This window comes from Zootermopsis nevadensis, unplaced genomic scaffold, assembly GCF_977971745.1.
Source record: "Zootermopsis nevadensis isolate Lab colony 2312 unplaced genomic scaffold, Znev_1.0 Znev_ptg000032l, whole genome shotgun sequence".
Taxonomy (NCBI): Eukaryota; Metazoa; Arthropoda; class Insecta; order Blattodea; family Termopsidae; genus Zootermopsis; species Zootermopsis nevadensis.
Window position 1 is genome coordinate 3,786,058 of NW_028259164.1, and position 27,455 is coordinate 3,813,512.

Here is a 27,455-nt window from a genome sequence, read left to right on the forward strand (position 1 = left end):
ACATGTTTGGATACACTTCTCTGCCATATGCTGAAAATTTTGAGTAATCACATGATTGATGCTGAACAACCTTACTAGTTGAGAGACTTTTAATACTTATTTAACCTCAAAACTGACTACATTCTCCCGCACAGTTACAGGATCTGCAAAGCCTGGAAGGAAAGAGCTTCATCGTATGAGGCAGAAACATTAAAATGTGGAGCCATTTTGTCCCAACTACTCAGAAATTGTTCTTACTGCCATCTTAGGAAACTAATTTCAGCTTACCTGAAGGGGTACGGAGTTGACATCCAGAGTTTTTGGTTGAGGTGGTGGGGTGACATAGTAAGGCCCAAACAATGTCACCATCGCCGTCTCATACAGGCACAACACGGCCGAGACATCTTCGTAGCTTACTTCGTGCCTCATAGCAAGTCTAGCATGAGCTTCTGAAAGGGCCGTGCTGTGAAATAACGTTACACTGAAATCCTAACAGGCAAAACAACAACAACAACAACAACAACAATGCTCCTTCTGTTACTATTTTGCTTGAGAAACAAATCTGTATCACTCTGTATTGTGAGTGTGCTATGACTTGTGAGAGTAAACTTGTGTTAATATCTGCTGTTCGCAGAAGGTCACACAGTGCTTAGACCATGAGACTGATATGCACTTTCCATTAAATAAATAAATACAGTGCACTGACCTAAGCAAACAGGACTATAGTTAAAACAAACAAGTAAATTGGTTGTGATGCCAACACATTACTCACATGGTGCTAACTGCTCCCACAGGCAAGCATTCGGACCTCAGCCTTCGACTGGCTACAAAATAATCGTGTATCAGCTGACTGGCTTTCTCTCCAAGCTTCACTGGTTGAATTGCCACCATTGCCAAGTACTGCAGATCAAACAGTCAGTATTCAACTTAGTTCAGTCAATCAGGCAGAGGAGTATATTAAGATACACAATTTCCTTTCAGAAGTTTAGTACAGATATTTTAGTATGATAAAACGCACACAGATCCATTCATTTCTTACCTTCATCCAATTTCCCCCAGAACAAGTTACTACAGAACGATACATATTTTAATGTTTTCTGTGAGACCTGACAGTGGTAAAATGCTCTCACGTAGGCTACTTAACCTCACCTGCTGTAGTTCATGTCCTGGAACCACATAGTACGGTTTATCGGTATCACCTCCCGCGTCAGTGGCCGCCTGTAGGGTGCTGTGGGACACCCTTTCCACTTCTGTGCCTAGGTCAGCCAGATACGGCATTCCAAACACACTGCAGGCAGCAAAGAAAAGGATGAGTGACTGAGAAGAGAAGACCAATGAATGCCAACCAGGTAAGAATATGGAAAGTGGTCATCACTGATTCTTAATTATCTGCAGAGACTGGGAAGCATCATGAGGAATGTAAAGAGGGTAGCTGGTAACGTGGCAAAGAATTCAAAATGGACAGAATCCCAAAGATTATAATTATTCGTACTGAAATGTTTACGGTAAAAATTACAAGAGATGTGGAATAATTCGTCCGAAATTCCTCATATTATTAGATTTGTACATAACAGAAATAAAAGACTTGTCTAGTAAAATCTCTGTGCAAATATGCTCAACAGAAACTACTTAGTAGCCTAAGGGAGGAATAACAAAGTTATGGCATTTTACAGTGTTGACATATTCATAAAATGACACCAATTAAATTCATAAACTGACGTAAATCAGGCTGCAGACCGGCAGTGGTCCACAGATCACCAGCCATACAGAAGCACACACTACTTGGAAACTGAAAAACTCTTACTTTCTGTATTCTGCTGTTCTTTGGCATACTTTGTTCTGATTGGTTCATCACGAGAAGAACAGGTATTTACTGTTATTTTGAAGATACACTATTGAAACAGCACTCAGAACTTCTTGCAATTAATATAATCTATAAACTATTGAGGATGACAGTTCCTGTAAATTGTGTATTTCTGTGGTGCAGTGACATGCATGCATGCATGAATTACTCACTCGATAAGGGTGCGGAGCTGAATCTGATCGACTCCCTTTTCTCCAGCAGTCCAGTATTTGTATGTCCATAGAGAGCACTGGAGAGGAAATTTGGGAGAGGAAACAGCAGAGCCTGACGCAGCTAATCTCTGTGCGTCTATAGTCACGTGACCACTCTCAATTGCTGGAATAAGCCAGATCTATATATGATACTTAATGGAAGACAAACTACAATTTCATCATACAGTCTGACAGGCAACAGGTAAAGGGACATGACGGTGAATTACCTGAAAGAACTGATGATCGCACATTACTGGACTTAAACTTTGCCCAGTCCCCAAGAAAGCACACACCAGTGGATGCCAGTAGAAGAGCTCCAGCCTCAAGCCAGTCGTTGCCTTGCTCGTCACGATACGAAGAACCGTGTAATGGACCCCAGTGTGACAGAGAACTGAGCGTGACACTTCGCTGGGCCAATAGGGCAGCTTGGTAAAGCAGACGATGAGCAGCCAAGGTGTCAGGCCCTACAGCCAGTATTGAGACTGGGGGCTGGTTTCTACCCTTAAGACACAAATATTATTCACAATGGTAATAATAAGAATAACTTAGTGGTGTACGTCTGTATACTGTTGAACGTGAGGTACAGTACTAAGCATAAAGTCATGTTTGAGACAATCCCCAGTTTAAAAAGTTGTCCGTATTTGATTTTGCTGCAATACAAAATTATGTGACTCAAACAGAAAACCAGAACAAATAAGCAAACACAAGGGAAAACTGGCAACATTGAAACTCGTACCTGTGACGCAAGGCTAAGGATCAGCCCTAGTTTGAGATGCAGAAGCGCTGGAGCAGGGAACGTGTCTGCAGCCACCTGTGCTGCAAGAGCTGTCACGAAAGCCCATGGTGAATTTGGGCAATGCTGGCTGAAAGTATGCAGGACTGTGGTCAACGACATGATGACCTATGTTCAGCACACAGTTGCAAATTTCTCGTGTGATGATAAAAAGTTCCCAGAACTTCATTAATCGGCTGAAAACTTTCTAGAAGGTATTACAATGTATGAATCACATATTCAAAACAGATTAAACTATTTAAAAAAAATTATTTGCTGAATGACGGTCAGAGAGAAAGTTCTGCACAGTTCTGATCAATATTATTGGAACATAATAACAACGATTATCATTTTCAACATTCTGTAAGAAGCAGAAAGAAACTTGTGTAGCACACGTCATTAGAATCACATACAAAAAAGTTGAAAAACTAATTTTGAGAAGGGGAGGATTTAACAAAATGGTTTCAACAAAAAAGATGAGGAAATTGTGTTTAACTGCTCATCAATTAATCTGCAGTTCAATTGTAACTATAGATAAGTGTGCAAGAATAAAAATTACAAGCCGCCATTAGTCATACTTCCTTCCCATCTAAATGATCAATGGTACATAAGGGGAGAAACAAAATGGGTATGTGACCTGCATAACATACCTAAGGCGCACATAAAGGGCACAAATTGCTGGAGGCATATGAAGCGAAAGTTCTTGATGGCGCATTTTAATGCTAATATCTGACACCCATCGCCGGACATTCCACGCGTGAAAATATGCATTAGTCTGAAGTCCGGGAACATCATAACGGACACCCAACTCCAGATCTGCTGTTAATTCATCTGCAAGAACATAATGGGTGCCACAATGTTGCCATATTCACTTCTGTCCCATACATGTTGTCAGCTACCACACATATAGACATCTTTTAGTGTTATTGTATTCTTATAAAATTACTTGGCAATTTTTGTACCAACAACAGACTTGAATTGCACGACTTTATCACCACTCTCTAATGTTTCTCCATCTACGCTTTGGTCATTAAAAAAGCACTAATGAACTGAATGATCTGAGCATACGCAGCATACCTTGGAAACAAACAAGAGCACTCTGGTGCCTGATAAAATCTTTTGGGCCGGGATTCTCTAATGCGGACGGGCTGATGAGAAGGCCAAGGACCTGATCCCCGGTGTCGCGGGCTCTGCGAATCTCCATCATTTCTCTGCCACAAACGCCGCACTGAGGGATCTGTTGCATTACGTCTCCTGCTACACGACGTCTCTTCTGACTAAGGCAGTTGGTATCTGGACACTGGAAGACAGCGGTCCGTCTGCACGGAGCGAGGGACAAAATCCTTAATGCAGTACATAAGGCAACATTCCTCAACCTCTCCCATGAGACAGCACAATAAATTATAGTTCAATATCTCACAGCACACCACAATGTGTACTGTGCAACTGTGTGGCTGTGAGTGTCAGTGTGCATTCTACAAGACCAAACGATCTAAAACCTGCTTTCATTTCCATAGCTTGTGGAATATCTCTCCACCCACCTCCAGCAAGGAAATGCCTGTACGTATACAGTGATCTGAGTCACCAGATCATGCTCACATGTTTTCACATAGTATTTCAAATCAGTCACTCAATCACACTTAGTTCGGCAACAGCGTAAACTGCAAAATTATGGTTAGGATGTTGTGTGGGTGGAGGTGGCAGCTGACTACACTGTAGGTATGGATTCGTGCATAAACTATAAGATGTGTTGTATTTATTTTCTGTTTCTCCAGGACTAAGATAAAATAGTCTGCTAAGGATCTTAGATTTGAAATTGGTTACATCCAGGGTGGATATTTCTGCATGTTCTACATCCTGGTTCTATGAAGGATCTATAGAGTTTTAAAAAATTGCATTCTATATCCACCATCTTTTAATGTGGTAATATCAGTTTCATAAAATGGTTCAGAATCCACATGAAACTTCATGAAGTCTATTTATTATTACAGCAATAAGCATTTGTGATACTTTTAAATCTCCAGATTTAAAAAGGACAAGTGATTTTGAGATTGATTAACTAGAAATAAATATTTTAAGTTTATGTGAATTAGGAACTCACGTATATTTTGTAGGAAGTGTTTTCGCAATAAGAATTCCTTGCAGAAGAACAAGTCCAGACGAATCCTTCTCAGGACCTGTCTTTACAAGTCCTGGGAGAGCGGGGAGTGATCTCAGCCTGAGGAGCACTTGTAAGTCTTCTGGTTGCAAATCTGGAATGTCAGCTACAGTATGCAAAACATGATGTATAATGCCTTTTGCTACATTTGGTTCATTAAGCAGCAAGTTTGAAAAAAGCCCTGCAATGAATGGAAATAAGAATTATGCAATTAGGATACAACATTCATCACATTGCAAATATAATTAAATGTAACAAACCAATTTTACAAGATGCTTTGTCTCATGTCAAAAACTGTATTTAATCGTATGACAATTTCATGACTATAAATGTTTTTTGCATGCACTTAATCTGAATAAGAAGAAATATGGTTCTATCTGCCTTTGTGATCAATTTAATAAAATAAAAGATTTAAATATAATGAAATTATTATATATCTATTATACTAAAATGTTCTAACGTCTTATGGTAACTGCTGCTTCACGTGGCTGACTGACAAACAAGCATGGTAATGCTGCTAAAAATCCAATATGCACTATTCAAGTTTCTTTCCAAAATATTGACGGTATGAATGTTAAATTCCTAAAGCAATCTTTACATTTAAAGATTTATAACATTCTATGTCTACAACACAAAGTAGCTGATTCCACCATCATACTACATAAAATGATGGCAAACTCAACATGTCCTTCCTCCACACAACATGAAGTTATAATGCACACTCATAATGAACAAGGCACAATTTGGAAAACTTATCACAGCCAAAACAACTTACATTTGTGATTAACAGGGAGATTTTCCAATAATCTATTGCATGTTGCACCAATATTTACTGTTTTTGTCACAGATATGTCCATTTATTTTCTATTAATTTAATTTATTCATCCAGTTGCTCTACAATAAATTATGTACACTGTGTCATAACAATAAGGGTGTCTACAGCATTTGAAATATCAGAATTTAAAAAATTTATAACTTTGTAACAAAAGTAACAGTTTATGTAACTAAGTCAGGCTAAACAAAAAAAAAAAGTGTGTGTAGCGTCCGGAAATACTGCTATTATATATTTTTCTTCACTGATACAAAGATATTTTGCATAACATAACCTATTATGCTCTACTATATATAATAACAATTTTGTATACTTGAAATAAGCGCATTACTTCTGGCTATCAAAGGATTCTATTCAAAACAGAACACACATGGTTGCATGCACTTTGATATTTATTTACCTGAGACTTCAGATAACAGAACAATATCTATTTCCAGCAGAAACAGAAATGGTAGTCTATGTTCCCCATCTTTCTGTAGCCCTTCCTTGTACTTCTTGTATTTATTTGTTGCTTCTTGTAACTTTATTAAACTGCCACTTGTATCAAGATATTTCAGAATATCTTCTTGGTATTCAACCACAATAACAGGAATACATCCACCACCAAGCTTCTGCTGATGATGGCTGTGCAATAGAATAAATTACAATTTCCATAAATATACTTATATTGAAGGCAATGAAATTATTACAGGCACATATGGATACTTACAGTTTTATTCTTTGTGATAATGATGTATTTATCATATTCCTACTATATTTGGAAACAATTTACAACAGAAGAAATTGCGTGATTCAAAGATCGCGCCACTAGCTAACTACATCACAACTACTAAGGCTCGATGCACACGAGCGAGAAAATGTCGCGCGAGCTCGCAGCGAACTCGCAGCGAGGAAACCCGTGACAGTGCACACGTAGCGTCATCGCTGCGAGTTCGCCGAAAAACTCCCACCAGTACTAGATTGAATGGCAACCAAAATGGATGTGTACAGAAGAAAACGTGTAGTTTTGCCTATTTCGTTTATGAATACAACCTTAAAAAACGCAATAGGAAGTATTGGACACACCCGTTGGTTAGTTCACGGCTGTTAAAAGGGGCGTTCGTGACAATGTTTATAGATTTAAGAGAAGATGAAAGTAAATTTAATATTTATTTTCGTATGAGCTTAAAGTCGTTAGATGAGCTAGCAGCAAAACTGGATGCATCCAACAAAAGTAAAGATTCTGCGATGAGGCTTGCAATACCTCCTCTAGAAATGCTGGTTGTGACTCTGAGCTGTTGCGAGGGTTGCGAAGTACGTGTGCACTGCCCAATGCTTTCACACAGTCTGCTGCTTCGCGGCGATCGGCGAACTCGCTGCGAAGCAGCAGTGGTTGGCGAGCGCAAATTGCTCGCCGCGTCACCGCCATAGTGTGCATTGCTCCATTGCTTCACATCTACTGCTAAAACGCGCGAGAAAATGACGCGGCGAGCTCGCGAAAATAACTCGCTCGTGTGCATCGAGCCTAACCCGTCTATGTAATACAAATCAGTGCCGAATATGTTGCGTGACTTACAATGGCTTTTATCATCTCAACTTCAAGTTCACGGTCATTGACATACACACAAGATAAGTGGACATGTACGACATCTATTGACAACAGGCTGTACCAATTTCAATGGGAACCGACGTAATTCCTACCTTCCACAGTAGGTGTCACAAGTAACTGGAACAAAGCATTCTTTACATTATAAAATATTACCATCCAATCTTAATTTACATGATAACAAGTGGACGCATCTAAAATCTATTGATAGGATAAGGTATAAACATCATTCAACGTGAACGGAAGGAATTCCAACACTTTCTGACACCTCTTGAGAATAAGCGGACTTACTTCGATGCACACTCAATGAAGTTAATACCAACTATTCTCAACAGATGTCGCATGCGTCCACTTATCTCGTCTTGGCAATAAATACAAGCGCTTCTAGTGATGCAGACGCGGTCCGACACCTTCTGTCATCTGGTGTCGATAACTGGAATTACTTCGATGCACATTCAATGAAGTCAATACCAACTATTCTCAACAGATGTCGCATGCGTCCACTTATCTTGTCTTGGAAATAAATACAAGTGCTTCTAGTGATGCAGACGCGGTCCGACACCTTCTGTCATCTGGTGTCGATAACTGGAATTACTTCGATGCATATTCAATGAAGTCAATACCATCTATTCTCAACAGATGTCGCATGCGTCCACTTATCTCGTCCCGACAGCAAATACGAGGGTTTTCAGTGATTCAGACGCGGTCCGAGAACTTCTGTTATCTGGTGCCGATAACTATAATTACTTCGATGCACATTCAATTACGTCAATACCAACTACTCTAAACAAATGCCGCATGCGTTCACTTACCTCGTCACGACAGTAAATACAAGGGTTTCAGTGATGCAGACGCGGTCCGACAACTTCTGTCATCTGGTGCCTATAAGTGGAATTACTGCGATTCACATTCAATGAAGTTAATACTGTCTGTTCTCAATAGATGCTGTATGCGTCCACTTATCTAATTATCTGGAAAATCAATACGCGGCAAGATTTGTGATGCTGATGATCACGTGGTCCAGCATTCGTATACGATCCGCTGGTCCGACAATTTCTGACACCTGGTGTGGATAACTGGATCTATTTCGATGCACTTTGTTCCCGTCCCTATCGTTCTGATTTCATGGTCTGAATATTACGAAGATAATTATTTTAGTTGCTGTAAATTGTTTTTTTTTAATGCTCCAAACATAGAAAATGTTTCGAAGAACATTCTTTCCATTTGTCGTACAAATTCAAAGTGCGTTGGAAGTAGGAGCATAACATGCGTTGACAATTTCATTGTTTTCTCCCTGGAACTATTTTCCTCACCACTCCGTTCACTAATGCCGCTGGGCGACCAATTGTTTCTGAAATCAAAACAACAGGCAAGATTATTTTGATCTTAATGTCCTCAGACAGTGGAGATAAAAACTACTCACATTGTTGCTACATTTTGGAATTAGAAACTTTCCAAATACACACACACACACACACACTTGCGTGCGTGCTTGAAGCGCAGGTCCATGAGTCCATGAACCCCCCTCAAACTATAACAGACGTGTGTTTTGGGTATTACGTACTTTTTGATGAAAATTTTTAAACATCCAGACAATAGGTATAAACCAAGCCAAACACATTTACACACTTTAATTCTTACACAACAAAAACAAAGCAAGTGAGTGTAAGGTCGATTTAATTAGTCGACGTAAGAGTCCACAAGCCAGATTTTGTAAACTTGGTACAGGCACTTTCACGTTCTGTAAAAGCAGGGATTGTTTCGACCGGTTGAATAATGAGCTGGTCTTGGAAAATTCTGTAAGCTGTAATAAGAACTCAGATAAATGCGTAAAACAGACTTATACTCGTTTAACATGGACTGTGTAATAGGTTACAAACCTGGCTTTAGAAATCTCAATCTGTATAACATCCAACTTTATCGCACAATTTCAAGGAAATAGTTATTCAACAAATTTTAAGCCTTTAGAGTCATGTATATTGCATAGCTGAGCTACTACTAGCTTCTCAAAAAGGACTCTGCTTCATGGAGAAACTTGTGGAGTCAAACCCAATGGTGGTAAACTTACAAGAATAAAGGAATGTACGTTTAAGGCATTTACAAAGTTAGATGTGGTACAGTTTTATAAAATGATATTACGTTTGTAGGTCCTCAGATACGAACTCTGGCCATTTGGCCAAAGCATCATTGTTGCAAAGTGGCATTCAGTAAGTAATTCTAACAAGCTTTGGGAACTTACGACTTAGAATTTATGTAGTTACTAATAATCATACACCCATATAAACTCCACTGCAAAACACGGCTTCTTGATGTGTGTAGTTATTTTGTGCTGAAACTTGAAACGGACTAACGAAACTTGCGCAGGTGCGTGTATCGGTTCTCGTCATTCGCTTGTTTCACATCGTGCGCTGCGTGACGTCACTCATTTTCACACGACAGTGCAGAGCATGTTCGTAAAGCAGACCACGCCAAGAACTGACTCGTAACAGAAAAAAAACATTAGGAATGAAACAAAACCCAAATAACTCTCTATTACAATTCGAAAGCTGCAAAATGGCCGTAATAAAGGGCAACTGATTTCTTGCTGGTGATTTCCTGAACATTATTGTTCCTAAACATCTGAGCATGAATATGTATGGGAGGCGTGGAGGAAGAGGTATGACCCGTATACGACGTGTATGGTCAGTGTCAGGCTTCGTTCAACTTGCTTCCACTGAAATATGTGTTTCTTCTATTATCTTATGACTCTCGTGTTCTTTTTCTAGTTATTTGCCAATTTCACATGTTACATATTATCGGATGATAGGGTAATTTTGAATGGCATGTTTTAAACAATATTCAACGGTCGTGGCTTATTTTAATGCCGGAACTCCAACCCAGGGACTGAGAAAACACGTGAAACATAAATCAGAATAGCTGAGGGGCACTCACGGCTAAGATGCCCCGTGATTTTCGGTCCATTACATAGCAGCTTCGAAATGCGCAGGGAGCACCCCTCCCCCTCCCCTCGCTAAAGGACACCCGGTCCTGTTACTTTCAGCGCGTCGTTCTGATTCATCCACAGTGGTCGTAAGAATCAGTCTCACCAATCAGAATAACGTATTCAACTGTCTCCGGCTTGAATCTCGGTACAGAGTCTGCAGTTATAATATTTCTTTCATTTTCAAAATGACACCAAATGTAAGCAAACAATAATTATAACTTTGCATTAATTTAAATTTAAAACAGGCAACAAATGGAGCTTTGACAGAAAGGAAGTCTGTTTTACGCGTTTAAAACAATTTCCGCGAGAAGCTACTGGATAACACGTCACTGCTGTCGATTACTGACATCTTTCGGTCATTTTGCGATTACACGCCATTCGAGCAAGTGTCGTTCCAGCGCGAAGCGGGAAGAATGTTTGACTGCTTGTCTTGTGTTATTTTCAGCAGGGTTCTTGTGTGGTAGAACATCGTCCAATGTCATAAATTGCACCCAGATGACTTGCAAGTATCTGATTTTGTATCACTTCAGTTATTTTTAATATAGTCAAAATATACAGCAACTTTTACATCAGTTTGCTGGATTGTCAGGTCCAAGTCTTGGCAGGTAACACTGAAGTGTTTGTAGCAATAACGAAGCAGGCCTATTCATTATAAAATTAAAATAATTTCATAAACTTTTCAGCTTTAATTTCGACTTAAATTTATAATTCCAGGCTAAGGGATGCATAATTAATCTTTATTGTATCCATAAAAATGGCGTAATACTTGAAAAGTTCGTAGCCATTTTGGCGCAATTTTTATAGCCCCCAAAAATACGCACTTTAATTAGTCCTGTTATAAACTTAACAACTAACTCGGAATTTTATAGATATTCTTTTCCCAAATTTTATATTCATACAAAATATGTTTCTGACCGAAAACTGTATAATTAATAGTTATCTCTGTAAATTAATACGAAACATTTATTATAAACGTTTGCAGCCATTTTTCTTTCTAGAATGTTCTATCATGGCGCCAACATAGGCATCTTGGCGCTCTTTTATAATGAGGCATAAACATCAAAATATTTGTGATTTATAAAATTAACCTAATCAGAAGTTCATAACTATTTATCCGCGTAATTTTACATTCATAGAGAATATGTGGCTGATCTAGAAACCGTATAATTCATAGTTGTATGTTTTACTCCATGTTATTGGTTACATAAATTCGAATGTTCAAACTATATACAGGTGTCGAAGTTTTAGGGTCAGTGCACTAGTGTGACGAGGATAGAGTGTGTGCAATACTGTGCTAAAGTTCGGGTGTTCCATAGAGGTGCCTGAATTAGTTTATGTGCATTAATGTGCCGAAGTCAGGGCTGTCCACTAGTGTGTCGAGGTCAGGGCTGTGTACTAGTGTGCCGAAGTCAGGGCTGTCCACTAGTGTGTCGAGGTTACGGTGTGAAATGGTGTGCCGAAGCCAGGGTTGGCCACTAGTGTGCCGAGATTGGGTGTGCATTAGTGTGTCGAGGTTAGGGTGTGCACTGGTGTGCCGAAGCCAGGGATGCCCACTAGTGGGACCAGCTTAGGGTGTGCACTAGTGTACCGAAGTCAACGTGAGTGCACTAGTGTGCGTAGATACGATATCGAAGCTAAATAGCTTATTAAGTTAAAACACAATCGTCAAACATCTGACGTGCTGAACAGTGTGACAAAATGGAAGATGAAAAAGATATTTAACAAAATTATCAGCCCGAATTGCCTAAAATGGTTAATGGCTATTGGTTACTGACAGTTCTCAACACGCGACCCGCCATATTGTCCTCCTTAACTTATATATTTTTTAATTGGAAATTTCATCACTGCGTAATGAACGTGTAGCTGCAAAGATATTGACAGACGGACAAGCACGAAGCGATACAGAACATCTTACGACTTTCAGCGGGCGAAGGACGAGAGACAGGCAAGAAAATTATCCAAAATTGCGGAACATGCATGTTCAGATTTCCCAAACAAAATGTTAATACGTATTTTGTATTCTTAATTGTGCTGTTACGTCACGCATTAGTCGACGGTCTAAACACCGTTTTGCTTTAATGTGATGATAGGAACATTTAAAATGTTAACAAACTGCATTATTCTCTAAAGTATTCGCCAATGCGACATGATTTAACTAAAATTCTTGATTTTTTCCAGAAACTATTTCTGGTCCTGTGAGATGATAGATGACAACGAAAATGACGTCAGAGTTCGATGTAAAAATGATTTATGGCGGTTTCCACACATGAACTGTACAAGTTACCATTCTATCTGCATGACTAACAAACTAACAAAGCTACTACCTCTTCCTTCCATATGCATGGCCGGCAAACGCTAACTCCACGTGATTTGTACGTTCATGCGTGCCCACCGCCAGCTTCAGCTGACGCGGATTGAAACGACGTTCAATTCCTTCCCTTAAAAAGGGAGCTTAATAATAAATAAACTTTAGGTGCGCTGGGTAGGCGAATTTTAATTCGCGCCAAATTTATGTTCTGATATAAAATCTGAATGTCGAAGAAGCGAGATTCAAACTGCATCAGCGTTTCTCACACTGTGGCGCGCTGTTCGTAAAAAACTAAATTGTTTGTTAGGTTAGAACAGGTACTATTCATACTTTAAATACTTTCCTCCAACTTCTGTGTTCAGGTCACGTGACGAGAATCTTGTATCTCGGCAAAACAACTTGTTTTACGCTCTGCATAAAAACGCGATTATCATAGATACTTCATTCGCGCTGAATTGCTTTCCTTATTTGTTAATATTTGCGAAAATGGAGAGCAGCCATCTTCAGGACCTAAGATGGAGACAACATTTTCATCCGAAACGTTGCTACGTGCACACGACGTTAACAACCCAGATGACCAATGTCGAATCCTCACTCAAAAAAAAAAAAACTTTCAAGGCGTTCTGATATCTTCAGATTTTCGTGGTTTTCTTAAGTGAGTTTCTTCAAAAGTCGATGAACATTTTTCCCTACCAGGCGCTTTGTCACCCTGAGGCTTCGGAAGCTTCTCATCAGCAAGAGTTAGGACACGTAAAATTTCGTCAGACGTTGAGGAACACAGCCTCTCGCTAAGCGCTGTTATTCTCGGGTGTTCCGTAACTTTCCTCAGTAACAGCGACCAAACATTCAGTTTCATCGTGACATTAGATTACAACTTCTCCCCCTTCCGTGTTTTTCTCGGGACAGTACCACTATCTGCAGCTCCCTTACGCGGCTTCTCAGTTTTTCCTCCGTCACCTTCACGTCTCACTCATAGCTGTGCACTAATGTGCTGAATGACCAGCCCATCGCAACGTAAAACACTAAGTTTATTAAATTACCAAATTCTGGTTACGACTTCACGTCGTTAGAGGCGGGCCCCTTGTTTGCGGATGATTGGCGCTGGTTTTATGCGTTGTCCGGTAATTAGGTCAACTACACACTTCGGATCTGGAAGTAGGCGCTTTCTTATAAAATGCAGGCCTACATTTTTTTAAATAAGTAGTGGGATTTCAATATAATTATAACGGTTACTTTGCAATCAGAATTATTCGCGTACTGAAGAGGGCACAATTGTTCACGTAACATTCACACACGAGGTAAATAATTCCATCTTAATTTTAAAAAGTAAATCCTGTTATTTAAGGGCTTGTCTGTGATTTGCACATCAGTTGTCAAACGTGACAGAATTTTGGAGTCGAATAATTACAAAATTAATAAGCGAATCTTCTCTGTGGCAGGCAGGTTGGCAATGCGTGGTTCGCGAGTGCAATTTTGTGTATTTTAATCGGGCGTACACAGAAGTGGATACAGACTCTTATGAAGTGTTGTACTGTGATATTCATTGTGCGCGTGTTTGCAACGACTCTGAGTGTTTGTGATACAGTGCTGTGCCATTTCCTTGGATTTTGTCGACGTTCCAGTGGAAACAGCAGCGTATATCCGAGGCAGACATCGAACCAGGGACCACGGCATGAGGAGCAACGCACAAACGGTATCGTTAAGAAGGCAAAAACCAGTGTCGGCCGAACCCCTAGTGGACGAGGACCCATCCGCTGGAGGATGGGCTGGGCGCTCGCGGCAGATCTTGTACGCCATAGCATCGGCACGGTCTTATCAGAGCAGCCAGGCCCCAGGTTGTCAACGATAACCACGTCGGTCCGTGCCAGGCAACTTGTATTTGACGCGGCGCCCGCCACGACTGAGGGCATGTTAGGTTAAGGTCAAGTTGGCAACCCTGTGCACTTTATACTTTTTTTTATAGTTTGTAAGTTGTCCTCCCTGTCCTCCCCGATAGGTGCCCATGTTAGGTCGCGTGAACTTAGCTTTTGTGTCCATGGCGCAATGGACGTTCACTTAGGAGGGTTTGATATTTCTGTGTTTTTTTTTATCACAGGGTGCACAACTTGACAGGTTCGGTCGGCACGACCAATGAAATCAATGCGAGAAGGAGAGACAGACAAAAAGAACTTTTGCATTCTCTTCCTGTGAATAATTCGCATTGTTGGGACGAAGATTCAATAAAACTTAACACACTCTGTTGGTTTTATCAGTCCTTCACTTCATTGTTGGAAGACTGTTTGAATCTATGTCGGGGTCGATTCTTTAAACTGAAATTGTGTTTGCTGTTAATTCTTTGTTTCAATTAGCTCCAGATTCAACATTAGAGAAAGACGTCGAATGTTGCTGTACTCAAGAAGCGAATCACGTCATCGAGTAATAAAATGCAATCGGGTCTTGAGCATCGTTATTAATCGATAAACAAAACGCATTTAATATTTTACGTTTCACGCGTCTGTAAATATCGCCAAATTGCCGAGACAGAAGACTCTGACATAATTAATTTATTACATTTGGGTTGTCACTAACCGCGACAATGGAGTTTTTATTATCTACGATGACTAATTATTTGCATCAACCTCAAAGCGAGCAAAAAGAATGCCAGACTGGACTGAGGTCTTTTACGTATTTGTTTTGTTTTTTTGTTTTCCGAATTACGTGAAGGGCCGTCAGCTGAAGTAACCGCAGACTTCTTCGTTATGCTTTTCGTGTTCATTCGTCGCATTGTGTGATTTGTGTAAAAGAAGAGATTCCAAGAGTGCCTACAGCACAAGCAAAGGATACGAACAGTTCAGGTAAGTTTTCTGCATTCGTCAATACTTCCAGTCATTCTATGTTACTTTTCTCATATATTTATTTTTGTTTCGTATGTTTCAGGTCCCGCTCATGTCCTGTGCCTCAACGTGGCGAGCGGGTGAAACAAAGAACGGTGCACTGCCGAAATTTAAGTCACTGTTACATGGAATTCAAAACCCTCAATTTTGGTTTAACAGTTTTATCTTTTGCACGGAAATGTTTATAATTCCTGATACCAGATATCATCTTATTACGTAATAATTGCCCACAACACCTATTAGTTGACTCGTATTCGTCTCTCCTTCAATGTAAATCGAATAATTTTAATTAACCAATTTATTTGTTTCCCTTACAAAAATTCAGACCACATTCCGAGCCCTTAAGTACCATTTCAGTGTACGTAAATGCATGTTAGGTGCATTTAAATCCGTATTGATTATACCGAAAAATTCCAATGTAATAATAAAAAGGTGTTTTTCGTTCAGGACACCTGTATGCTGCCTAGGGGTGTCCAGTATTTAGTAAACAGACCGCACATCAGTACTTCGATGGCGCACAATTAGAAGATGATATTCATTGAATTTTATGTAAATATTGTGTAGGGCATGAGATGAGCATTATGCCCATCCCTACACCTTCAATTCCAGACATTTCTTCTCTCAGATGAATAACCCACAAAGGGAGCCACCTCCAAAATTGTATTCGAGTCATAAATGTGGACTTTAAAATAAATCTAAGTGAACGAAACATACAGTAGCATTTATAAGCCTGTCCCATGCATCAAGTATGATCATTATTTGCCAAAAGGCTTAAATTAAGTAAATGTATGCACATAAGCGCTTAAACTCTCAAAATGGAAGATTTTGTGCAGGTATTCCAGATTGCTTTTGGTCAATATCTGTGAGGTAGGACATTGTTACTTGTGGACGGACAAGATTAACCCTTTAAAGCGAAGTGGTAATTATATGTACCACATGCTTTAACAGTCTGTCGCTCTGCATTTTGTATTCATGTGTTTCTTACGATTCACACTATAAACAGTGATTATTGACTTAAACAGCGTTAACCGTTTTATCTTTGTAATGGTGAGGCGTTGTGTTTTCTTCGCGGTACGGACTGAAATCTTCAGTAGTATTTAGACGAGCGAAGAGTTAAACTAATAGGTGGCCTTTGAAATGCAAAAAACAATGGTTTATTCTGATTCATGAAAATAAAGGTTGTCAGTTAAGGGAAATTTTGACAGGCACCCAGAAATACTTACAGAGTAAAAACAAGGACTGTTTTGCCACTTACAACAGCGTAAGCGTACTCTACTTCAAATCGGCGCTTCCGACGATACATCAGTGGTGAATCAAGCAATTTGAAATTATCAGTTACGTGAATGCACCGTTCTTTGGCCAAACAGGATAAGTTTACTGAAATGCCATTTTGATGTAATTTCTTTGTTACTGCATCGTTCTTCCATGCCCTTCTCTGGTTATTTATTGTTCATCTGTTACGAATACTGACATCGCAATTTCAGCCTGTAACCTAGCAATCTCAAGTAAATTTTTGTGTGCGAGTCGGCACGTGCATAGTGTTGATAACTTACTGGTCTTCTAGTTACAGAATTGATTTGCTTCTGCAAAATTCTTTACCAAGTTAAAAACAAAATCTTATGGGAAATACAGACGTAGGTTCCATTTTAACAATATATCTCAGTAACATTCTTGGCCTTGAAGAGTACTGACGTCCCTAAACAGAATGGAACAAATATAAAATTGATTAGAATATGGTGGATTTTGGGCTGAACAAAAGAAAGGATGAGGAAGTAAGAGAACAGTGAACAGGGTTTTCCCTATGTGTCTGGAATTAATGACAGAAATATGTTTTTCTTCTTTCAAATTCTTGTAATGGTCAAAACATTTATGTCCTGTCTGGCATCCTCCAGCACTCTGACGAGTTCTTAGAATTGTAATTTTAATAAACAATTCATTATTAGAATTTATGACTAATCTGAATTATAATATATTACCAAATTGCTCATCAGGAATGTGGCACATTTTTGTTGTAGAGCATAACAAAGCAGCATATGGATTTAAAGTATTGAAGTTTCGCTTAATTACAGATAATATAATTTAATGCAGTGCACAAAGTAGGCCCTAGATGAGTGACCAGTCCTTTGCATTGTTTCTATGACACAGCATATAAAAATGAAAATCATTACATACCTTTGCAATTCATTGTATCGCAAACAGTGACGTTGCTATGGTAATGTCAAAGTGACACGAAACAGCCAATTTTTCCATTTCCATGGATACTTCTGCATTCGTCTTTTGTGTATACATATTAGTTCTATAAAATAATGGTCGACCAACCGCAGACGGATATGATCATGGTAATGCCGTCATCATCGTCCCACCTCAGGACTCTGCACATTTGTCAGCTTGGTAGTGCCAACTTTAGGAATTAAAAAATATATTAGTTTAGAGCAGTCCACAATTGCATAACGTCCATAACAAATTTAATGAAAATCTGTCTAGACATCTCTGTAAACAAGCAACATAATGAGTGGTGATGTAGTAAGAGGCGTTATGAGTGTGCACAAAAGGACATGTGTAATGGTTTTGTGACAAAACACACACATTACCACTACTACTACTACTACATTCCCTGAGTCCGTAAGTTAGGCACATGACAAGAGGAAGTGGAATAAATCATAAAAAATACAACATGTAAAAACAAGTGGAATTTAAACTACTATAAACTTTTCACGGAGAATAAGTAAATATTTCACATAAAGTATTGAACTGTTTGAAATAAATCCACAAATACACAGCAAATAAATTATACTACCCATTTATACCGTACAAAGGCAAGAACACCTTTAAAACCATTATGAGTCATTTTCTGTCATTAGAAATTCACCAAGAGAGTAAAACGTGTGGTTTGACACCGCCCACAATTCTAACCATTTTGTTCTGTGAAATCTCATGATTTACACAGTCAAAAGCTGTTGCTAAATCACAGAATATCCATCCAACATGCTTTCTTTCAAATCGATTTTAACAGATTGTTAGTTTGAATGTTGTATCTTCAGTGGATACACCTTTCCTAAAACCAGATTGTTCTGGGAACAATATTTTGTTAGTATGCATATGATGGTTTAACCTACTGTACATAATATCCTCAAGTACTTTAGAAAATGTAGTCAACATCAAATTGGCATGTACTTAATCTTACTAGTTTTTTCACCTTTTTAGTACAGTGGTTTTAGTACTGAGATTTTAAGACGGTCCAGGAAAATGCCTATGTATAGTGGGTGATTACAAATGTGGGCTAATGGGTGATTAATTAAACCTGAACAAGCTTTCAAAATTTTATTTGTTAATTCATCATAACCTGATGAGTTTTTTTATATGAGTGAATGTATTATACTTTTTATCTGTTTCCGTGGTTGGAATAATTTTAATAGTATGCCATTTTATAAGACAGGCTTACTTTAAAAATTAAATAGCATCTTCACTTAAATTAATTTTATACTTTCAGTAACTGTTAGAAAATTAGGTAATGTATAAAGATTACTATTATTTACCTTTGCGTAATTAAATAAGACATTACGATATGCACCGCAGTCTCACATCGAGGTTATAACTGTGCCACGTGGTAATTCATGTACATAGCAGGTATCCCAGAAGAGCGTTGCTATAGTAACGTTTATGAAATTAACCTATGCAGCCCAAAACCACTAAAAGCGATGGTGACCTTCCGTTGCAACGGCAATAACAAAACGTTCAAAAAATTTGATCACAAAATCCCTAAACAACAGCAAATCATTGCCAAAGAACCAACACTTTTTCCTCAAAAATCAATATACAGAAACATGAATATGACGTCAGTATTCTTCAGTGCGTAAGCGTTTTGCATGTGGCTGTTGAGCTACTAAGGGTACGAATGTTTAGTTTGTGTGGTTATTAAAGTTGATACAATTAAGTTTTAGGCAGAATGCCAAAAGTTAAAGCCGAAAAAAAGTCAAGGCAACATGCAGCTGTTGCCAAACAAGGTATTTCAGTAACTGTTATAAATGCAGCGATGTAAGGAATTGTGAGGTTATGTCTGTAACATTCCTTAATTTCCTGAATTGTTCCAGGAATCCTTTTCATCAAGAACTTCGGTCAACATATTCTGAAGAATCCACTTATAATTCAGAGTATGGTGGACAAATCTGCCCTGCGACCTACGGATGTCGCTTTAGAAATTGGTCCTGGAACGGGAAACATGACAATTAAGCTGCTTGAAAAAACAAAGAGAGTAGTGGCATGTGAAATCGACCCTAGATTGGTTGCAGAATTGCAGAAACGTGTTCAAGGCACACCATACCAATCCAAATTGCAGATTATGATTGGTGATGTTTTGAAAACAGAATTGCCTTTCTTTGATGTTTGTGTTGCCAATATACCATACCAAATCTCATCCCCGTTAGTATTCAAACTGCTTTTGCACAGACCCTTCTTCAGATGTGCAATTATCATGTTTCAAAGAGAGTTTGCACAAAGACTTGTTGCAAAGCCAGGTGACCAGCTGTATTGCAGACTGTCTGTTAACACCCAGCTGCTTGCCAGAGTGGACATTGTTATGAAGGTTTGTAGTCAATAAAATCTTCTCAGGTATTCAGCTGCTTCAACTGGTTTACTACAGTAACCAGTTGATGCAGCTGATTGCCCGAGAAGATTATATTGATTGTACTCACTGCAAAAGTCTCATATCCTGTATCAAGGTTTGTAGTGTTTATGAATGCCAATTACAGTTTCTATAAGATGTTGAAGAGGTTTACAAAGACATAAAAAGGATATGTCTTTTAAAGTGAGTTTCAATGAGATTTTGAAGACAGTCATCTTTAGACTCACCACCATGAAAACCTCAAATCCTATTCAATGAGATTTATTCCATGTCCCCCCCCCCCCCCAAAAAAAAAAGGGCTCAAGAAGGATGTAATTTATAACACCCAAGTTATGTTGGTAAATTTGTTAGTTAAACCTATTTCTTGTGAATATCTGCCCATTTTGCCAGTGTGAGAAAATAATTTTTCAAGATGTGGGTGACATTGAGCTACCTAGAAAAAAAGTGTGATGGGTAATGCACACAGAACACTATTTTGTATAAGTGTCTTGAAAGCCATGCTATATGCTTCCTCAATCCAAGAAGAGGGCTGGTGATTCAACTGTTACAAAAATAATTTATCAGATTGTATATTATGTATTTATCATCAAGTGGTGCTTATTTGTGGAGTTTGTGACTAGAAATTACTGTATACTCTCATGATTTTTGTTTTCGTGTGTACAAACATGATATTTCAGGTTCTTGTGCTGGTGAGGATGAAGATGAAGGTCTTTTGGGATGTTGCACCATGTATTCTGGTAGAAGTTAATGACATCACCATGATGATGGAGGCAGTAAGTATCTCTGAAACACTAATGGACTTCTACCAGATTACACGGCACAACACCCCAGGAGACAGCCGTTATTGTAATGAGGACAAAACAACTGTTGCTGACATCATGCTTTGATTGGAATTATTCTTTCATAAGGTTGGCAAGAACAATTTCCGGCCACCACCTAAAGTGGAATCTAGCGTTGTGCGGTTGGAACCTCGAAATCCACCGCCACCAATTAACTTCACTGAGTGGGATGGTCTTACTAGGATAGCTTTTGTGCGTAAGAACAAGACGCTGAGTGCAGCGTTCAAACAGACACCGGTTATTGCTGCACTGGAAAAGAACTACCAAATTCACTGTTCTCTCAGTAATGTTGTGAGTAAATTATAATATTCTAAAATGATGTTGGAGTATGTTTGAAATTGACATATCATTGCAGAGCAGAGATAATTTCAGAGGTTATGTGTGTCTATTGTGATCTGTTTTGTGGTTCAGTTTGGTATGAAATATTCATTATTTGTTTGAGTCCACAGTTCATTCAAAATTGTATAAGTGAAGGTTGTATTATGGAAGGTTTTCCAAGGGTTTCCTCTCAAATTTGTTTTATGAAGTTTTACAGTATTTGTTGTTCAGCATTGGTGATAAATGTCTCAGCAATTGATATATATTATCATCTTAATTTACAATAAACATTTTTTTCCCAAAAAATAATTCTGGCCCTTCTTAGGGGAGGGATGTATTTACGTACATTCATATTATAAACTCTGAATAAAATTTTATGAGTAGGACAGTTCACTGCAAGTTGTCTTAGTATCACAATAAGTGAGATTTTTATCTTCACCCAACTCTTGGCTGGAGGTTTGGTACTTTAATTTACCACTAAATGATATAGTATTTTATACTGTAGAATGTTCCAGACAACTTTAACATGAAGCAGAAAGTTGACAACATTTTAAAGAGCTGTGAATCTGAATCAAAGCGAGCCAGATCTATGGACATTGATGATTTTATGATGTAAGTATATGTAATCAGTGTAGCTATAAGCATGAGAGAATGTGTTAATTTAATATGCAAATGAATGAATTATCTGTGTTGTGTTTGAGGTGAAGCTGTTGATGTTGGTCTGGGTTGTGGCACTGTCTGGAAAATCCTACTGTCTCCATCATCAGTGCCGAAGCATCACAACCCAGAAGAAAATGTTGATTAATGAATGAATTAATTCTTCAGCATCTGAATTCCTTCTTCTAGCGCTGTTTCTAGTTTATATGTTTTGATGGTTTGAATTTGTATTACAGTGAATTGTCATTACAATGAACATCTATATAAAATATTCAGTTTTCTTAAATATTTCTCACTGTCTCTACAGTGCGTAATATGGAGTGGGCAAAAATGGTGGACATATATGAATCATGAAGGAGAACATGTTGTATGACTTACAAAACATGAGTTTCAAGAGAATACTTTTTCAGGGCAGAGTTTTGAAAACAACATTTTTACGTTGTGCCATATATATATATATATATTATAAGCTGTCAGCTTGAAATTAGCCTTGTCAAATATGATTAGGCACTAAATATCTCTCATCCTCCTTGAACATCTGGAAACTGTTTAATTCATCCTTCAGCATGGCCCACAGTGTCTGTTGTCTTGTGTTCGGTGCCCATGACAGTCCTACTGAAGACTGAGCCTCCAATTAATGATATATTATAGTTCTTAGTAGCTCTTACAGTCTGTAATGAACTTGCAAGATACTGATAAAGCTGTGATGCTTCTTGTTTTAGGCTTCTTCATGCTTTCAACACTGAGGGAATACACTTCTCATAACGTCTTTATAGTTGTGGTATCAAGTGTGTTATATTACATGGAAGGCGTGTTTAAAATATTTGTAAACCAATGGGAATCCAACCCTTTATGCAAGTGTTGGAGAATGCAAATAAATTAATTCAGCCTTACATTTTTTTCAAATAAAATGATTAAGTAAACTAAATTGTTGTTCAGAACACTTAATTGTACACATCCCAAACATTCTTCATATATGTATCCTAAACAGTTCCTACTCATTTGAACCACATTTATCTATGTAGAACAGAGGTTCCAACTCCTTTTCTTTGGGGTGCCTGCCTGCATATTTATAATGCTGTATCATTCTCTAAGGTCAAAAACAGTTAATGATACACATTAAATATTAAGCTAATAATTAATACAAGTAACAAATCAATAAATATGTTACAGAGAATTTTTGTGTAATATGTGATCCTGTTTATAATAGTGAGTTGCTAGTATTTGTAATAAATTGGCATGAATTTACAATGTGATTTGTAACTGGCAGCCAGCCCATGAGGAAAGGTTAATGCTGGTCCACGTCTTAAAAGGTTATGAATCCCTGATTTGGCATTTCAATACTGGAACTCGGTTACTGCACACTACTGTTTATTCCCTGCTGATATATCATTATCACAGGATCGAGACCAATGGCAAGCAATCATGAAAGAGGCCACATGGACTGTGGTGCCTATAGAGGAAGAAGATATATCTTTATACTGTATTATTTTCATGGCTGTAATTCAGAGACCTATTGTGGCAGAAGTGTGAAAATTAACACAAAGGTGCAAGAGATTATAAATGAATGAGTGAAGTTGAGTTCTCACTGCTACATGGATTTATTAGAAAAGTGGAGGTGTTGAAGATTGTTGTCTTCTGGGTTGTTGCGCCATGTAGCCTGGTAGAAGTTTACCTTCATTTCAGAGGTCCTGATAATGGAGGCAGTAAGGACCTCTGAAACGTTGGTAAACTATTACCCGACTACACGGCTCAACAACCCAGAAGACAGCCATCTTCAAACTCACCGCCGTGAAAACCTCAAATCCTTCTTGTCGTCTGTCTCGTGACGTCAAAATTTAGGAAAGTGGGGAATACGATACCATAAATGAATTCATTTCTACTGAAAAATGATTGCACAGACGTAAACGTTTAAACTTTATTTTAATCATTTAACCCTGTAATACAATTTTGAAATTTCAAATATAGAAGTTATTCGCGATCTGTTCGTAAGAGTAGAGAGAACGCTAGAACATTCTGCCATCTACAAAGCTTCTTTCAAGTAACGTGGCTCAGTTGCTGGTTTGGTGGATCTATATTAACTCGTAATCATTGGTTTTACGCGAATGTAGATTATATTTGCGGTTTGTTAGGTGAGATGAGGATCATAGACTGCTGAATTAATATCTCCAAATGATAATTTGCAGCTGAACACTCTACAAGAAGAAATAGTTATAACAATCAATTGATGTGAGTGTTCTTTAAGCGTAAATTGTTGGGTAATGTAGATATCACTGGAAAATGTACTGGAATCGTTCTTGAAGTACATGGGATAAAAATTTCTTAATGTTGTATTTAATGCAGTGGGGTGAGAATTTTGTTTTTCAAATTTGAGCCCGTGTTTGATTGTGTAAACGTGTCTCTTTCAAATGCAGTTTGTAATGGAAATAGTCTTCAGAGTGAATGGAAGTGAATAATTTGTGGCTTAAAATCATGTGTTTTGTGCCACAGTTTTGAAGTTTCGGAATACAGAGCCGTGTGAAAATGTGGCAATTTATTAAAAACATCAAAAATAAAATTAATGTGAAGAACATCAATACTTGACCTCCAAGGTTGTTTCATCGGAGGTCGATCCATGTAATTTGCTCTTATTGGTTACTGACTGGTGACGTCATGGAGACCAAAAGGCGGTATTTCAAATTAGAATTCAGATCGACACTGCACTTGAGTAGGATTCGTTTCTTATGTCGGCTTTGAACAAATAATCTTTCTACTTAACCTTCTCTGATTCCACTTCTTAACAATCCATCCATATTTATAAATGTGTAGTCAGTGCCATTTTTGTAAGAAGGACAGAGACAATGAACATGAAGTGAAATTGTAAAATATATAGATCCAGCATTAATTTGTTTGAAAAGTTGAAGTGAAAAATTTAAATTTGAGTGATTGATGTTGAATATGTTAAGCTGGTGGATAGATAGAGTTCTCAATGTTTTTGATTGTTGTTTTGGGTTGTGATGCAGATTATGGAGACAATGTGTAGGATTTTAGCTTCTCATGGTGGTGAGTACAAAGATGGCTGTCTTTTGGGTTGTAGTGCTACGCAGTCTGGTAGAACTTTACTGATGTTTGTATTGAGTCCTGGTGATGGAGGTGGCAAGGATATCTGAGACATTGGTAAAATTGGCAGGATTTGAGATTTTCATGGCGGTGAGTCTGAAAATGGCTATCTTCTGGGTTGTTGTGCAGTGTAGTGTGGTAAAAGTTTACCGACTTTTCAGAGGTCCTTGCTGCCTCCATCATCGGGACAGTGAGTGGTAAACATCTGCCAGACTGCATGTCACTACATCCTAAAAGATAGCCATCTTCATGGAGAGAAATGTTGGTATGTATGTACCTATGAGTCCACTCAGCATCTCAAACCATAAGAACAAAACCTATGTTTTCATTGTCACAAGAACCTCAAATCTCATGGCTAATATTTATTATTTTGTTTTTGCAGACTGGTTGAATATCAGAGGGTCTTGGGGAAACTATTTTGAAGTTCCTTCATACACAATGGTATTAAGAGCTTTCGTACTTTCTTGTTTAAGTTGAAGAACGTACTGCACATCAATGAAACAGAGTTGATGTAGTATGATGAAGTTACATATTGCTTTCCAGCTAAAAGAAATTGTTTTAATCTGATGTCCAAATAAATGGGTAAGTAATAACATCAGATTGTTACGAGTTTTTGTATAAGTGAAATATTCATTAAATAGAATTATAATTTTTGCCCACAGCACAGTTCTTTGAGTAAGCTGAAAACACGTGCAGTGATCTGTGGAATGCGTTTCTTAATTTCCAGTTCTGATTGCTGTTTAAATGTTGAAACTATTTTCATCTTTCTATTTAATATGTATCAGTAGCCTGTTTTTAGGAAATGTCTTTATGCCTTTCTTGGCATGACCACTTTTGCAGCATCCTGTCTGAGGTTTGCAATGTTAAATTCACTATTTATGCATGACAGCTTGTAATGACTTGTAGATTGACCAGTATAGTTTCTGAAGAAACACTTAATATTTTTCAATCAGAGTTCTTTTTTGATGTTTAAATACACCCATGTTCACAACTATAACCTGCCATACCATTTAAAAAGGTTGTTTCAAGTACTAGTGTTCAGATGCTTACTTCTTTGTATATGAACATTGATTCTCATCGGCAGTGCGTGTAATAGAAGTGTAAGTTGTAGGAAACTGGGTTGTTAATTACTAGGTTTGTGCCCTGCCGTAGTTTAGTGTCATCTTTCTGGTATGCAGTACAAGATTTGTCTAAATTATAATTTTATAACACAGCATTAAAAGTGGAAGTTATTCTTAAAGAGATAAAAGTGTAATGCTGTATGATAAGTTTGACACCAATTTACTTGAAATATGCATGTGTTTGTGTTGAACATGCTGTAGTAGGAGTAAAAATACAAGAATTTGTCTTCATTGAGCAAATATACAGGAAAGCACAGTATACAAACTATGGTCTAAGGTGTATATATACAAGGTATGGTTTCTGCCAGAAAAATGTCCTGTTGTGTTCTTAGCGTGGGTGTGCATCATTTGGCTATCATTTAAATCATTTAGCTTGTTAGTTATATTTGCATGGAGAGATTTTTCATATATTATTTACTGAATTATCAAAATCATGGTTTACTTTGAATGCAGTTTAATTTATGCTAATCTGCAGGTGCAAGCACATATATTCATTAGTATTTTGCTGAATTGTGACACTTTATATATAACGTAAGTTCACCTACCTTTCTTGTGTTAGTCATCTGGGTTGTAATATAGCATTACAACACAGAAGGTGACATCAACATCTTCGCCATCGTGAGAATCTCGGATCTCATATTCCTTTCTAAAGTTAAGTATCCAAGAAACATACAGTATTTTTACAAGATGTTCTGGAGTTTATATTTGATATATTCCTGAAATCATGTATGTAATTTGAAGTAATGCAAGTTCTTAACTAAGGCAAAATCATTTCTGGTTATCAGCCAGGAATTTAGACTTCACATGTGTAATTGTGACTGAGATATGTATCACACCTTTTTAACATAGTTTGCAGGCACATAAATATCTACTTAATTAATACGTAATACTGTACTCATACATTTTCAAGACTCTCGGGTTACAAGCCGCATCAGGTGGCTGAATGGTGAATAAACCAGATCTTCTGCATATGTTTCGAGAGCAATCTCTGCTCTCATCCTGAGGGCTGCTGTGTAACAAATCTGGTCCTTTGTAGCATGTAGTTCCCATCGACTAGCACGCTATAAAGGACCAGATTTGTAATTGTAAGATATGGTTTATTCACCATTCAGCCACCTGACAAGGCTTGTAACCTGAGAGTCTTTCATCAACTTCAGTTGTTGCGAAAGCTTCACTTTATACATTTCTTTTCTTGCTGCTGTACTATTCACTACTCTACAGTGATTTCTTGCTTTCCAAACTTGCAAGCTAAATT

General features: G+C 38.0%; 3 protein-coding genes and 1 long non-coding RNA gene across 15 annotated transcripts in view; 2 read left to right on the forward strand and 2 right to left on the reverse strand.

The window, feature by feature from the left end:
* Positions 1-6,668, reverse strand: part of mei-218 (meiotic 218) — a 7,284-nt gene extending 616 nt beyond the window's left edge. The window contains exons 1-12 of one of the 2 annotated variants that reach the window (XM_087359706.1): positions 6,506-6,668; positions 6,197-6,420; positions 4,908-5,145; positions 3,884-4,125; positions 3,457-3,637; positions 2,771-2,897; positions 2,262-2,535; positions 1,996-2,158; positions 1,129-1,267; positions 752-879; positions 268-442; positions 5-152 (exon numbers count right to left, since the gene is read on the reverse strand). In XM_087359706.1, the coding sequence (XP_087215832.1) occupies positions 135-152; positions 268-442; positions 752-879; positions 1,129-1,267; positions 1,996-2,158; positions 2,262-2,535; positions 2,771-2,897; positions 3,457-3,637; positions 3,884-4,125; positions 4,908-5,145; positions 6,197-6,420; positions 6,506-6,540 (1,944 nt within the window). In that variant the 5' untranslated portion in view covers positions 6,541-6,668 and the 3' untranslated portion in view covers positions 5-134. Of the gene's footprint in view, positions 1-4; positions 153-267; positions 443-751; positions 880-1,128; positions 1,268-1,995; positions 2,159-2,261; positions 2,536-2,770; positions 2,898-3,456; positions 3,638-3,883; positions 4,126-4,907; positions 5,146-6,196; positions 6,421-6,505 lie in introns of those variants that run through there. The other variant, XM_022059690.2, reaches the window with a different exon arrangement.
* A 9,160-nt stretch (positions 6,669-15,828) lies between these two features.
* Positions 15,829-19,249, reverse strand: LOC110827769 (uncharacterized). The gene is made up of 4 exons (XR_002542468.2): positions 19,082-19,249; positions 17,718-17,946; positions 16,449-17,241; positions 15,829-16,227 (listed from the first exon to the last, which is right to left on the reverse strand). It is a non-coding gene; the product is annotated as an uncharacterized LOC110827769 (long non-coding RNA).
* A 69-nt stretch (positions 19,250-19,318) lies between these two features.
* Positions 19,319-22,908, forward strand: LOC110827768 (dimethyladenosine transferase). Of its 2 annotated transcripts, none has more exons than XM_087359715.1 (5): positions 19,319-19,434; positions 19,637-20,127; positions 21,075-21,296; positions 21,829-21,935; positions 22,703-22,908. In XM_087359715.1, exons 2-5 carry the CDS (start codon positions 19,699-19,701, stop codon positions 22,743-22,745), a joined length of 801 nt encoding a protein of 266 aa, XP_087215841.1. In that variant the 5' UTR covers positions 19,319-19,434; positions 19,637-19,698; the 3' UTR covers positions 22,746-22,908. The 2 variants fall into 2 exon arrangements, with proteins under 2 accessions (XP_087215841.1, XP_021915428.1); XM_022059736.2 differs by having other exon boundaries at positions 19,369-19,549.
* Positions 22,909-24,029: 1,121 nt separating this feature from the next.
* LOC110827755 (uncharacterized) overlaps positions 24,030-27,455 on the forward strand; it is a 40,587-nt gene continuing 37,161 nt past the window's right edge. For 6 of the 10 annotated variants that reach the window (XM_022059697.2, XM_022059698.2, XM_022059705.2 and 3 more), the window contains exons 1-2: positions 24,030-24,209; positions 25,462-25,661. Coding sequence is in view for 1 of the 10 variants with exons in the window: in XM_022059701.2 (XP_021915393.2) it covers positions 25,658-25,661 (4 nt within the window). In the remaining 9 variants the exon portion in view is untranslated. The remainder of the gene's footprint in view (positions 24,210-25,461; positions 25,662-27,455) is intronic. The other 4 variants (XM_022059704.2, XM_022059703.2, XM_022059700.2 and 1 more) reach the window with 2 other exon arrangements.

What these genes read in the sequence shown, in the direction of transcription:
- LOC110827768 (XM_022059736.2), top strand. Translation starts at nt 19,492, where the DNA reads ATGCCAAAAGTTAAAGCCGAAAAAAAGTCAAGGCAACATGCAGCTGTT. An exon ending in TGCAGCTGTTGCCAAACAAG is followed by an intron (nt 19,550 to 19,636) that starts GTATTTCAGTAA and finishes GAATTGTTCCAG; the next exon opens with GAATCCTTTTCATCAAGAAC. An exon ending in GACATTGATGATTTTATGAT is followed by an intron (nt 21,936 to 22,702) that starts GTAAGTATATGT and finishes TTCTTGTTTTAG; the next exon opens with GCTTCTTCATGCTTTCAACA.